Source organism: Saccharomyces kudriavzevii (genome assembly GCF_947243775.1).
Source record: "Saccharomyces kudriavzevii IFO 1802 strain IFO1802 genome assembly, chromosome: 12".
In the NCBI taxonomy this organism is placed as follows: domain Eukaryota; kingdom Fungi; phylum Ascomycota; class Saccharomycetes; order Saccharomycetales; family Saccharomycetaceae; genus Saccharomyces; species Saccharomyces kudriavzevii.
Window position 1 is genome coordinate 396,875 of NC_079283.1, and position 13,997 is coordinate 410,871.

The 13,997-nt window shown below is 42.2% G+C and overlaps 6 protein-coding genes across 6 annotated transcripts; 4 read left to right on the top strand and 2 right to left on the bottom strand.

Annotated features, from left to right (window-relative positions):
• Positions 1-144: 144 nt before the first annotated feature.
• Positions 145-1,836, top strand: PDC5 (indolepyruvate decarboxylase 5; the record flags this gene model as incomplete). Its single annotated transcript, XM_056229761.1, has 1 exon — positions 145-1,836. One exon carries the CDS (start codon positions 145-147, stop codon positions 1,834-1,836), a length of 1,692 nt encoding a protein of 563 aa, XP_056083747.1.
• Positions 1,837-3,728: 1,892 nt separating this feature from the next.
• Positions 3,729-5,981, top strand: SLX4 (Slx4p; the record flags this gene model as incomplete). Its single annotated transcript, XM_056229762.1, has 1 exon — positions 3,729-5,981. One exon carries the CDS (start codon positions 3,729-3,731, stop codon positions 5,979-5,981), a length of 2,253 nt encoding a protein of 750 aa, XP_056083748.1.
• Positions 5,982-6,254: 273 nt separating this feature from the next.
• TIS11 (Tis11p) lies at positions 6,255-7,124 on the bottom strand (the record flags this gene model as incomplete). Its single annotated transcript, XM_056229763.1, has 1 exon — positions 6,255-7,124. One exon carries the CDS (start codon positions 7,122-7,124, stop codon positions 6,255-6,257), a length of 870 nt encoding a protein of 289 aa, XP_056083749.1.
• Positions 7,125-7,467: 343 nt separating this feature from the next.
• Positions 7,468-8,553, top strand: RKM5 (S-adenosylmethionine-dependent methyltransferase; the record flags this gene model as incomplete). Its single annotated transcript, XM_056229764.1, has 1 exon — positions 7,468-8,553. One exon carries the CDS (start codon positions 7,468-7,470, stop codon positions 8,551-8,553), a length of 1,086 nt encoding a protein of 361 aa, XP_056083750.1.
• Positions 8,554-8,877: 324 nt separating this feature from the next.
• NHA1 (Nha1p) lies at positions 8,878-11,844 on the top strand (the record flags this gene model as incomplete). The annotated part of the gene is made up of 1 exon (XM_056229765.1): positions 8,878-11,844. The coding sequence occupies one exon, from the start codon at positions 8,878-8,880 to the stop codon at positions 11,842-11,844; it is 2,967 nt and encodes a 988-aa protein (XP_056083751.1).
• A 139-nt stretch (positions 11,845-11,983) lies between these two features.
• SLS1 (Sls1p) lies at positions 11,984-13,894 on the bottom strand (the record flags this gene model as incomplete). The annotated part of the gene is made up of 1 exon (XM_056229766.1): positions 11,984-13,894. One exon carries the CDS (start codon positions 13,892-13,894, stop codon positions 11,984-11,986), a length of 1,911 nt encoding a protein of 636 aa, XP_056083752.1.
• Positions 13,895-13,997: the final 103 nt, after the last annotated feature.

Consider the following 13,997-nt stretch of genomic DNA (forward strand, 5'->3'; position numbering starts at 1 on the left):
GCAGCAGCACTTGCTCGAAAAACTTGTATATAAGAGCTGCCATTCTCGATCAGTTTATTATGATGGGTTAGGCTTCTTTTCCTATAAATACTTCATAAACTCAATCTCAAAGAGAACAGCACACCACAAAAATAAAAAAACACAATGTCTGAAATAACTCTAGGTAAATATTTATTCGAAAGATTGAGTCAAGTTAACTGTAACACTGTCTTCGGTTTACCAGGTGACTTTAACTTGTCCCTTTTGGATAAGCTTTATGAAGTCGAAGGTATGAGATGGGCTGGTAACGCCAACGAATTGAACGCTGCCTACGCCGCTGATGGTTACGCTCGTATCAAGGGTATGTCCTGTATCATCACCACCTTCGGTGTCGGTGAATTGTCTGCCTTGAACGGTATTGCCGGTTCTTACGCTGAACACGTCGGTGTTTTGCACGTCGTTGGTGTTCCATCAATCTCTTCTCAAGCTAAGCATTTGTTGTTGCATCACACCTTAGGTAACGGTGACTTCACTGTTTTCCACAGAATGTCCGCCAACATTTCTGAAACCACTGCTATGATCACTGACATCGCTAGCGCTCCATCTGAAATTGACAGATGTATCAGAACCACCTTCACCACCCAAAGACCTGTGTACTTGGGTTTGCCAGCTAACTTGGTTGACTTGAATGTCCCAGCCAAGTTGTTGGACACTCCAATTGACATGTCTTTGAAGCCAAACGACGCTGAAGCTGAAGCTGAAGTCGTCAGAACTGTTATTGAAATGATCAAAGACGCTAAGAACCCAGTTATCTTGGCCGATGCTTGTGCTTCCAGACATGATGTTAAGGCTGAAACTAAGAAGTTGATCGAGTTAACTCAATTCCCAATCTTCGTCACCCCAATGGGTAAGGGTGCCATTGACGAACAACACCCAAGATACGGTGGTGTCTACGTCGGTACCTTGTCTAGACCAGAAGTCAAGAAGGCTGTCGAATCTGCTGATTTGATTTTGTCTGTCGGTGCTTTGTTATCTGATTTCAACACCGGTTCTTTCTCTTACTCTTACAAGACAAAGAACGTTGTTGAATTCCACTCCGATCACATCAAGATTAGAAACGCCACTTTCCCAGGTGTTCAAATGAAATTTACCTTGCAAAAATTGTTGAACGCTATTCCTGAAGTCGTCAAGGACTACAAACCAGTTGCTGTTCCAGCTAGAGTTCCAATTAACAAAGCTACCCCAGCTAACACCTCAATGAAACAAGAATGGATGTGGAACCAATTGGGTAACTTCTTGCAAGAAGGTGATATTGTTATTGCTGAAACCGGTACTTCCGCCTTCGGTATCAACCAAACTACTTTCCCAACAGACGTTTACGCTATCGTCCAAGTCTTGTGGGGTTCTATTGGTTTCACTGTTGGTGCTCTATTGGGTGCTACTATGGCCGCTGAAGAACTTGATCCAAAGAAGAGAGTCATTTTATTCATTGGTGACGGTTCTTTGCAATTGACTGTTCAAGAAATCTCCACCATGATTAGATGGGGTTTGAAGCCTTACATTTTCGTTTTAAACAACAATGGTTACACCATTGAAAAGTTGATTCACGGTCCTCATGCTGAATATAATGAAGTTCAAAGTTGGGACCACTTGTCCTTGTTGCCAACCTTCGGTGCTAGAGATTACGAAACCCACAGAATCACTACAACTGGTGAATGGGACAAGTTGACTCAAGACAAGGACTTCCAAGATAACTCTAGAATCAGAATGATTGAAGTTATGTTGCCTGTCTTCGACGCTCCACAAAACTTGGTTAAACAAGCTCAATTGACGGCCGCTACCAACGCTAAACAATAAGCTGATTGACTTTAAATTTATGATTCACCGTTTGTGTATTTTTTACTTTTGAAGGTTATAGATGTTTAGGTAAATAATTGGCATATATATATTTTTTAGTATTATAAAAAATTCTGATTTGATAATATAAAAAACGTCTGCAATCCTTTTCAACATGTTTAGTAGGTTAATATTATCTCATGGGTGTGATTAAATCGTTCAAGAAGTAGCGTTTCAACATATGATCATAAATAATTCATCTCTTTATTCTTTTCCCACATTATTTTTTTCTGTTATATTTTCTTGATAAATATTCTTATTTAAATTGCTGTAATGGTCAAAATGGAAGAATATCGACCAAAAAATAAATTAATCGATTTTTAGTTTTGCAAGAAAACTGTATCTTATTGTTCGACGTATTACTTAGTATACCAGAAAGACTGAGGCGTACAGAGTTGCTTGGGAGGTTTACCCATGAAATCGAGTCTCTACGTTAACAGCATCCTGTGGAAGGGTTCAACCTGCCCAGGAACGATAAGATGATTCCTTTAATAGACAAGGAGAGTATTGACATGCTTAAAACCGCCGGTAAGAAAATCTATGATTATGAAAAATTTGAATACCGAAACTAGGAATTCTTCAATAAATGGTGGATGCAGCAAATACAATACCGACTTCTGAATCTTGGACAATTTACCTCGAAGATGTATGCGTTCTACACAATGCCTGATCCAGCTGAGACCAAAAACTCTAACTTATGCCGTTTCTTCATGAGTAATGAAGAGGTTTTGCCCACTACAACGTTGATCACACCCTTTGGCAAGAAGGAATAAAAGTTCACAATTTGTGCCGGAGGTACCAGGTTTAGAAAACGAATCCGACAGATTCAGCCACAGCGAGGGCAGCTTCTTTTCAAACATTTTGGAAGCTTGCAACAGCTCATAATTTGGGCGTGTCCACTGCAGCAAAAAAAAAAAAGAGCTGGAGATTAGCCATAGACTGTTTGCGAGATGCTAAGAGGCATCGGGAATTTCGTGAAGATTGGATGCTCGTCGGAGAATCTTTCTAGGTTGGCAAGCATACGGTATGCGTGAAAAATAATACAAAAGTTAGTAGCGTTATACAGATAGGGTGGAGGGCCTTAATTCTAGCAACTTCTTTTTCATTGAGGGCGATAAAATTATCTAAAGGCACACCAGAAATAGAAAGAGATCATCTTGTCATACGTTGTGTAGTACAATGATATTTTTCTACTTTAAATGTCTGCAACATTATCCTTCGTTTCGGAAATCGCTAGCACATCGAGCATTTTTGAAAGGATGCCTTGTTTATACAGCTCAAACAGTGCGACAGTCTAAGTATATATATTCCATTTCCAATTGGACTATATACCAGACCTCCGCCAAGAATTTGAGACGGTACCAGTCAATGATCCATCTGTCGTTTTAAAGGAGGCACAAGACACAGCCAGTGCCAAAGTGCTTGCATAGCAACATATAGACCAACACGACTGACATAAACCAATACAATAGTCATCAGATTTATTTGCAAGCCAAATAGTCTTAGTAGTCTCGACAAGGTAATGGATGGATCCGTCATGAAAAATCTCCCGATTCTATTGGACTGTCATGCTAGATACTCTAAATATTGGTAAGAAAAATAGAAAATCTCACTCTGATTTAATGATGGCCTTTACTCCTTTTTTCTTCTACCTGTCTCATATATTATACATATATTCTTTGCTAGTAGCATTGTTTAAGTCAGAACGCGAAGCTGCATAATAAAAATATAGAGATGGATGAAAATGCAAACAGGCCAAAAGATATCTCCTCTTCGATGAAAGAGGGTTGAAAGGGATAATATCCATTTGGTTTTCTATACTTGTCACCACAGGCACGTTAGGAAACTGAATAATGGAGCTTCAAAGAGCACAACGGAACCTAAAATTTTTACAAAATGAGGATCCCATGAATGTTGCCAATCACGACAGCCTAAACAGTGAGAGCCAAAGTGTCTCTTCTATAGCAATGGAAACTCAGGTACCAGATGTACAGTTTTCTTTATCATCTGGTGATGACTCTATTGGTACGCAAGAAAACAACGAGACTACACATAAGTCATCCGTGGCGAGGGAAACTACTAAATGCAATACGGAGAGTAATGCGAATGTTGATGCAATAAATACAGGTTCAATTCATGCTTCTCACTCTAATTCACTCAAATCGGATGTAGTTGAAGAGAACATATTCATTAACACTCAGATTCAAAGTCGACTTGATGACGCAGAGGAGGAAACAAATCTAAAATCCAAAATGAAACAATTCAAGTATGCGTCCCAGTGTAATCAATACGATAATCTCGGCAATAAAAATATAGCAAGAAGAAGGCCAGCAATAAGGAAATCCAAACCGAAACTCAAATCGAAGACTAGGGATAAACGAGACCCTAATGCTATTAAAAATATAACTGATTTTAATATTAATAACTACAAACTTTCACGGGCTGCTAGTTTATTAAAGCAATTGTCAGGTAAGCACAAGAAGGTTTTGGATATAATAAAGGTACAAAATGAAGGAAGTGATAGCGCACCGTCTAAAGCAAAGAATGATAAGGGTGAAGGTGCCACATTTGATACCTATAGTGGACAGGAATGGAAGTATATTATGAAGCTGCTTTTGGAAAAGTTTCCTCATAGTGAAACAACGGACTTGAATAAAGTCCAAAAATTCTTATATGGAAGCGAACAATCGTCGAGTGGCTTGGACGATCTAGAAACATCACAAAAAAAGCTCTGGACAGCATCACAGTTACCACCAAAACTTCCTAACGAAACTAACCAACCAAAACAAGAGGAAAGGACGCAGGACAGCCAAAGCGCAGTAAACTTCCTGTCGTTGTCTCAAGTGATGGATGATAGGAGCGAGATTATAAAAGACGAAGAGGACATAATCACTTCAGAATCGTTTTCTGCAAGCCTTCAAGAATATGGAAATAACATAGAGATACAAGAAACGTTAGAACACAGTTTTGGTGATAATATTGAATTGACTGTGGGAACACATATTAACGGATTTTCACTCACAGATTATAAGGCTTGTAAACCCCTGTCTGCTGAAGTGGGTACAAAATGCAAAAATAACGGGGATGAAGATAATGATGATATTTCTGTTGTCTCGGATACTACCGATGAGACATCGACGTTATTTCCATTAGACCCATACCGGTATATTTTCATTGAAAAAGACAAAAAACCAGCATCGACCACGGACACCGTTGCAAGCACACAATTTTTCACTCCCAACACATCACCATTGGATGGCATAATCGATTTGACACAGGAATCGTTCAAAGCCGTTCGGTCATTGATTTCGCCCTTGAAGGCGGAAAGCAATAGGCCGACAGCATCACAGGCATCGAATCAAGTTCAAATTCAAGTCCCAGCAACGAGAACCCCCACAATTATTCCCCAAAAGAATCTCATGACAACATTAAAAACTGAAGGAGAAAGGACTGATTTGGGAAATACCATCAGAGTTAAATTATTGCATAAAAGAGTGAGTGAACTAGACCCCGAATTAGTAAATTGTGATTGTCATACAATTGAAGCTAATGATTCTGAAGAAGAAGAGACGGAGCTAGATAATGATCTATTCTGCATTGCAGATGTCAAATTAGCAAACTTGCCTAAAACCTCGACCGAAACACCAATACCGAATCTTCTTGCCAAAAACAGTATTGATGATGCCGTTACCGCAAGTCCAACTACTTCACCTGAAAAATTTCATGAGATAATCACGTCACAGTCAATGAAGGAGCTTCGACAAAGCTTGAAAACGGTTGGACTAAAACCCATGAGGACGAAAGTCGAAATCATACAATCATTACAAACTGCATCGCAGATTTTGTCCATAGCCACTCCAGGTGATAGTGACGGGCATGACGGGGTGATAGGTTTCAGTAAGACGGAGATATTTGATCATTTAACCGAGCTAATTCAATCTTTTCCAGGGGTTTTAGAGCGAATATATACATTTGAACCCATCCCACTATACGAATTAATTGAAAAATTGTTCAGCCTGGAACCATTTGTCTCACAAATCGACGAGATGACCATCAGAGAATGGGCTGACATTCAAGGGATATGTTTAAGAAACGATAAAAAATAGTGCAGAATATTCGAGAACAAACAACAAAACAAATCTTACGTATGAGTGATTAATATACGTACACATATATTCATATATACCGTCATGAGATAGCTTAACTTAAATAAAAGGAGTTTTTTTTTTGTGGAAGAGGTACCAATGTCACAACTGAATGGAAGGAAACGAGCATAAAATAAAAAAAAAGCTGAAAAAAAAAAAGGCATAACGTAAAAAGAAAATAATAAATAATCGGGTTAAGTTGAGAAACCCCGGAAGAGTCAAGCTAGAGAAATATCACCAGGTCATTCTCTGTAGAGCTTTCACTTTAACATTTAGGTTCTTCCTTTTGGTATAACAGTGATCGTTCCCACGACCATTGCTTCTCTTTTGATCAGATGGCTTGTTGCCAGCGGGGACGCCACAATAAGTGCCAGCTTTTACGTAAACAGCAATATCGTTGTCATCGCCGTGCTTGAAGCAGCATCTTCGGCCGTAGGGACAATAACCCAGCTTCTCCCAATTCACACAGGGCTTCGTTCTGAAATTCTTGCATGATTTCTTGACTTTCAATTCATTTAGACCGTGGGCAAACTGGCATTTGCTTCCGTAAGGGCAAGTTCCCTTCAAAGTAAACGATTCGCATAGTTCCGTTTTGTAAAGCTGCTTGGGAGTTTCCTGCAGCTGGCTTTTCGCTTTAGGCTGAGCGGGAGATTCCTTCCGTGGAGAAGAAGGTACATCATTTTTGAGCTTTTGTTGGGACAGCTGCTCTAAATTCTGAAAAGTCAATGGCAATTGCGAAGATTTGGGAACATAATCTGGATTTATCTGCACCTCCAGCTTCTTTTTAAAAGCGGTGGGGATGCTACTATTCAGATCGGCTGATGGGAGAAACGGGTTTATCAACTGCGGATCATATAGCAGCCCTGGTTGAATGGCATCTTTCTGTTTGGATGGGGAGAATGATACTGCAGAAGAAATCTCGCTGCCTGTTTCTTGAATGTTGTCTTCGTTTAAGATGGTTTTGTTATAGTAATCCTCCAACTCCCGGATGTTGATCTGGTACTGATAGTCGTTCAATGGGTTTTGCTCTCGGTCGGCTGAGAACAGCGACGTCAAGTCAGTTCTTTGAGATTCCGGTCTGGTGTATGCTAATGGGGCCCACATTTTGCGCTATTTTTACGTACAAAGGTGGTAGTTCTGTTTCGCTTTCTCTCAAGATGCACAAACACAACCACCACGAACCCCCAAGTCTCAAGTATGACTACTCCCTCTCTCAGATATATATACAAGATACGTGTAGAGAGATTGAGCTGGGATTGTTACCACAATGCACCCAGCTGCATGTGCCATTGTGCATCTACACCTCCAAATTAGGGTGTGGACCGTCGTCTTCTTTAATGTGGGTGCATTTTGCGACGTCGCGACAAATAAAGAGAACTGGCCAGGGCAGTGCTATCAACGAAAGATAATGTTTGCGGCAGCCGAAGACGCAGATGGGCTGGACAGAATGGCGTTTAAGTTGTGGGCGCTGGACGAGGACACGATATACGAGCACGTGTTCGAGCGGTACATGCAGTTGGAGGCTCAATGCGGGACACTGCCCCAGGATTTGGGCATTCAAGACAGAAGCAAAGGTGTGCTAGAGCTAGCCATTGAACCCTTGAGCAGGCGGAGGAAAAAGCGAGTGAGAAGGAGGAATAAGACTGGCCTGATTGAGGAAGATCTGGGCGCTGCTGTGGACAATTATCATGTTAGTATAGAGCAGTCTATATCGAGCTTGCATTCGTCCAGAGACAACGATAACTCTACCACAGGATACGTTGTGTGGTCCACGACACCTTTTTTCATCAACTGGTTACTTTACAGTGGCAGTGCTGCGCCTTTCCGTCTTGGTACCCAGGTGGAAGTAGTCAACGGGTCTTCTTGTGAGGGGCACACGCTTGAATTGCCCAAGCTGATCAACCTGTCCGGCACTGATCGCAGCAAGAGAGGTATCTTAGAGCTTGGAGCAGGGATATCGGGCATTCTGCCCGTGATTCTTGGTAACTTTGTCGACGTCTACGTTTCGACAGACCAGAGGGGCATCCTTAACAAGTTGAAGCATAACATCAGGGAAAACCTATCGCAGTTGACCAGGAGGCAATGCGTGTCCCGCACACTGCAATCCGGAGTGCAAACTTTCAAGCCGATCGATGCTACTACAGTGGAACCGCCCCCAAAACCCACGCTGAGCCTGGAAGCGGCTGCTCTTGACTGGGAGAAGATCAACTTGCAAGACGAAAAGACACACACACTGCACCCTGAACTGTCGCTCATAGGCGAGACAAGCACCTCTGTATACGTTATAGCCATGGACGTCATATACAATGAGTATCTCATCGACCCCTTCCTAAAGACGCTCGTCCAGCTGAAGCACTGGTTTCAAACGATCTACAGCTTGAAATTCCACGCCATCGTGGGGATACACTTACGTTCACAAGAAGTAACAACCCTATTCTTGGAGAAGGCTATCATAGAGAACAGGTTCACGCTTTACGATATCGTTGATCAGGGCATACAAGAGTCTCGCTTCAACTTTTACCTCATTACTTAGCCTCGTGTGTAACAATAGAAAAGATATAGTATTAATAATCTTACTTTTTTTTTTTGCGATGCGGCACTACCTCTTCCTCCCCGCGCGGATTAGGAAGTTTTTCATTTTGATTAGCAAGGGCACTAAGCCAGATATTTGTGCGATAGATAATAATCCAGCTTTAGCTACTTCCGTTGTTGTCAAGATAAAACAAATTTAGCGATTTGCATAGGTTGTACCCTTTCACGTACCTGATTTTAAGCTCCTCTTACTGCGTATATCCTTTCCAAGCATCGTGCTTCTTTGTACATTAGAAAGAAAATCCTAAACTCAGCCTCATATTATATGGCTATCTGGGAACAACTAGAAGTCTCAAAGGCCCATGTCGCTTATGCCTGTGTTGGTGTTTTCTCATCGATCTTCTCTTTATTCTCGCTCTATGTGAAGGAGAAGCTTTATATCGGTGAATCCACTGTGGCAGGTATATTTGGCCTTATCGTGGGCCCCGTGTGTTTGAACTGGTTTAATCCTTTGAAGTGGGGAAATTCGGACAGTATCACATTAGAAATCACAAGGATAGTACTATGTTTGCAGATTTTTGCCGTTGCGGTGGAACTGCCACGGAAATATATGCTGAAGCATTGGGTATCCGTGACGATGTTATTATTGCCCGTGATGACAGTTGGCTGGCTTATTATCGGCCTCTTTGTCTGGATTCTTATACCTGGCTTGAACTTCTCTGCTAGTCTGCTGGTCTCTGCATGTGTTACGGCCACAGACCCTATTTTGGCGCAATCTGTCGTTTCAGGTAAGTTTGCACAAAGAGTCCCTGGCCATTTAAGAAATCTTTTGTCTGCAGAATCAGGCTGCAACGATGGTATGGCTTTTCCCTTTATATTTCTTTCTATGAATCTAATTTTGCATCCTGGTAATGGGAGGGAAATTGTCAAAGACTGGTTTTGTGTTACTATCTTATACGAATGTTTGTTCGGATGCTTGCTAGGTTGTTTCATTGGTTACGTCGGGAGAATTACTATTAGGTTCGCCGAAAAGAAAAACATCATTGATCGTGAATCCTTCTTAGCGTTTTACGTTGTCCTGGCGTTCATGTGCGCAGGATTCGGCTCCATTTTAGGTGTGGATGACTTGCTGGTGTCATTTTCAGCCGGTGCGGCTTTTGCATGGGATGGATGGTTTTCTCAGAAGACTCGAGAGAGTAATGTTTCCACGGTGATTGATTTACTATTGAACTACGCGTACTTTATTTATTTTGGTGCCATTATACCGTGGAGTCAATTCAACAACGGTGAAATAGGTACGAACATTTGGCGTTTAATTATATTATCTATAGTGGTCATTTTCTTACGTAGAATCCCCGCAGTTATGATATTGAGACCACTTATTCCTGATATTAAATCGTGGCGTGAGGCACTTTTCGTGGGCCATTTCGGGCCTATTGGCGTTGGTGCCATTTTTGCTGCCATATTAGCTCGTGGTGAGTTAGAGTCTACTTTTAGTGATGAACCCACTCCCCTGAATGTAGTGCCGTCCAAGGACGTAACCAAACATTGGCAATTAATAGCCTGCATATGGCCTATTACCTGCTTTTTCATTGTTACTTCCATCATAGTCCATGGCTCCTCAGTTGCCATTATAACCCTGGGCCGTCATTTGAACACTATTACATTAACAAAGACATTTACCACACACACCACTAATGGCGAAAACGGGAAAACCTCATGGATGCAAAGATTACCATCACTGGACAAAGCTGGACGTTCATTTTCATTACATCGTATGGATACTCAAATGACTCTATCAGGAGACGAAGTTGAAGAAGATGAGGGAGACCGTAAAGGACTAGCAGGCAGTGAAGATGAAGGATCAAACAAAAATCAAATCGGGAGTGTCGAAACAAGCGGAGTTCCTGCAAGGCCTGCTGGCGGTATGCCAAGAAGAAAAAAACTAACAATGAAAGAAAAAAGGCTAAGTAGAAGACAAAAGCTAAGGAACAAGGGTAGGGAACTGTTTTCATCGAGATCTAAAAATGAAATGTATGATGACGACGAATTGAACGATTTAGGCAGAGAAAGGCTGCAAAAGGAAAAGGAAGCACGCGCCGCCACATTTGCATTAAGCACGGCTGTTAACACGCAACGTAATGAAGAAATTGGAATGGGTGGAGATGAGGAAGAAGACGAATATACGCCAGAAAAAGAATACAGTGACAATTACAACTACAATGATAACGATAACACGCCAAGTTTCGAATCGTCTGAGAGATCTTCATCTTTACGAGGAAGAAGATACATACCAAGACATCGTTATGATGAAGAAGAGGCAGAAAGTGAAACTGAAAGTGAGGATGAGACGGAAGACGAAAGTGAAAGATCGATGGCCAGTAACGAAGAAAGAAGAATACGAAAAATGAAAGAGGAAGAGATGAAACCTGGTACGGCCTATTTGGATGGTAATAGAATGATTATCGAAAATAAACAAGGTGAAATTTTGAACCAAGTGGACATAGAAGATGGCAACAAACCGAAGGATGAAGAGGCCAGCATTGATAGTACAGCCCATTCAAGCCTAACGACTACAACAACCAATGTGTCTAGTGGAAGTGCAGGAAAATTAAGGAGAATCTTGACCCCTACATCTTTAAAAAAGATACATTCATTAGTGGACAAGGGGAAAGAAAAGGATAAAAACAACAAATATCATGCATTCAAGATAGACAATTTGTTAATCATCGAAAATGAAGATGGTGATGTTATAAAAAGATACAAGATAAACCCCCATAATTCTGGTGATGGTAGGAGTACGAACCGCTCAAGAAATGACAGTGTTGTATCAAGGGCCCTCACCGCCGTCGGATTGAAGAGTAAATCGAATAGCGGCGTACCGCCTCCAGCAGGTGTAGGAAAAGCTATGGAAGGATCTTCAAAGAGGGGTCCCGGGATGCTGAAGAAAAGAACGTTGACACCTGCACCTGTGGGAGGTGTACAAGGATCATTAAATCTGGAAGATGAGACTTCGTCTGGGGAAGATTTGGGTGATAGCTATAACATGGAGGATAGTGAAGATTACGACGATAACGCCTACGAATCTGAAACCGAATTCGAAAGACAAAGAAGGTTGAATGCATTAGGTGAGATGGCAGCACCAGCGGACCAAGATGACGAAGAGTTGCCACCACTACCCGTGGAGACACAAGGTGGAAATGACGGTCCCGGTACTGTGGAGGGCAAAAAGAAGCAAAAGAGCGCTGCTGTGAAGTCAGCTCTGTCAAAAACACTTGGACTTAATAAGTAAATCATCGATATATAAAAATATAGTATTTTTGGTATATGTATAAACGTAATGCTTTTCTTATTTACATGTATTGAAAGGCAGAGGAAATGCGGGGAGTAAAAGGGGGGGTATGCTGTTTTGTTAATATGTACTTGAAAGGTTAAAAGTTCAAAACGTCGTTAATGAAGGTTTTCAATGGCGTTTCGCTTGGATTCACGTTAATGAAATCCAATTGTTTGTAGGAGCCATTATTCAAAAAGCCGCGGCTAATGTCAGAATATTGGATGACGTATTTATCGTGGGCACCGTTGGCGGGGAATTGCAGACTTAAGACACGATGGTTCAGAACGTCTGTCAACTGGTATTGCTGTACTCGGTTATCCGGCAAATTAATTGTGATTTTTTTCAAGACGTTTTGGTACTTGTTTAGCTTCCAGTGAGAATTCATGAGGAATTCCTGGAGGCCCTTCTGTTTAGATAACCAGGCATCCGGGTGGGTCTGGTCAAAATCGGGCAGAAGGTCCTGAATGTAATCGGACGTGATTTTGTAGTCTATTTGGCGTTGCGGAGTTTGTAAAACGATGGAGTTTTCCTGCATCTTCAGAAGAGGCCTCATCGAAGTGGTGATGATGTTATCGAATTCGTCAATTTCGAGCCAAATTTGCAAAAAGGGGGGCGAAGATGACAAGTTCGAAGAGGGCGGCACAGGAGTAAAATTCAACTGTACAAAAGACTGGTGAGCGTTTGTCATCAGGTGCCGGTCAAGAGAAACGGGCGGCGAGGACTGCGACTCTTTGTGAATCGGGAGGTTCAATAGTTTTGAAATAAAACTCTTGTGTATTAGAGGTTGGAAGATGCTGGGAGACGAGGCCGATTGTAAGGAATAGCCCAGTGTTATTGACAAGCATTGGGAGATTGAGTTGGAAGCGGAAAGGGAGGGCGCGTCTGCGGACAAGAAAGTTTCGTATTCGCTGAGTTGCGCATCTGTCAGTTGTGGAACGGTGGTGTGAGTTGTCAGGTCTGTGCAACTTCCAGGGGCGGTCGATTGTAATCTTGTCCAGTCTCGAGACTTGTTCAGCCAGTCCAAGTTCTCTAAAGTGTTGTTGAATGGGTAAGGCTCCAACTTGGCTGCCGGAGAGACTATTGCGTTGTGGTGTTGGGCTGTGTGCGGGTTGGCGACAATGGCGTTTAACAAAAAGACTTTGGCCATGGATATTTTCTTGGTGCTGAGGGCTGAGATCTTGTACGTCTGCGAATCCGGGAGGTACTCGAAAAAAGTGTGGGTCTCCTTCTGGATGAGGTTGATCAGGTCTTTTGACGGCATGGGGGAATATGCGGGCACGTTTTCGTGGGTAATGTTTGACCATATTTTGTTCAGGGATATTTCCACGTATTTGAGCAGGCTGGGCGAGCCCTTGATGGTCAATTCGTTGTCCTGGATGGAGATGATGAAGGTCAACCCGAGCTTATTGAAGTTTGACAGGATTTTCCCGCTTTGAGTGATGAGCAAAAGGAAGATTTCCCTGGGGGAATCGAACTGAAAGGTCAAAGACGTAGATTTGATGCCCGTGGGCGTTGAAATTGGTTGGCAGTTCCAGATTTTTTCGATGATGTACTGGGACAGTTTGCTTTTCTTCCAGTGCGTTAGATGCAATGGGGAGTCGGGGTGGTGAGAGGAGATGAACTCGCGCAGTTGGTAGCGGTTGTAACTTGAGGTGAGCGATTGGAGAAGGGCGTTGTATTCGAGTTGGGGCAAGCTGGCGTTTGTCGGTTTCTTCAATCGGATAGAGTTTAGTGCCGAGTCCAGCGAGTTCTGCTTCTCGAAGACGAGAAGCCTGGAGCCGAAATCAGCGTCGCCGTCGTTCCCGGGTTCCCTATGGGTGTTTCTTTCCAACTGCCTCTGTTCCACCAGGTTCTGATCATTTTTCACCAGTCCAGATTGGGCAGGGTTCAAGACAACGAATTTTAGGTTCTGGGGCAGCTTCTTCTTCCCGTGAAGAAGCAAGCTTCGGCCCGAGCCTGAATAGAGACGGTAAGTAAAACGGACAAGCTTCTTATTGAATTTCCACATATACTTGCTCTATTTTCTCGGTGCGCCTTGAAGCATTGCATACCAGTCTTCCTTAAGCTATTACATACATAAACTTTTTTTTTTTTTTTTTTTTTTTCAGTTT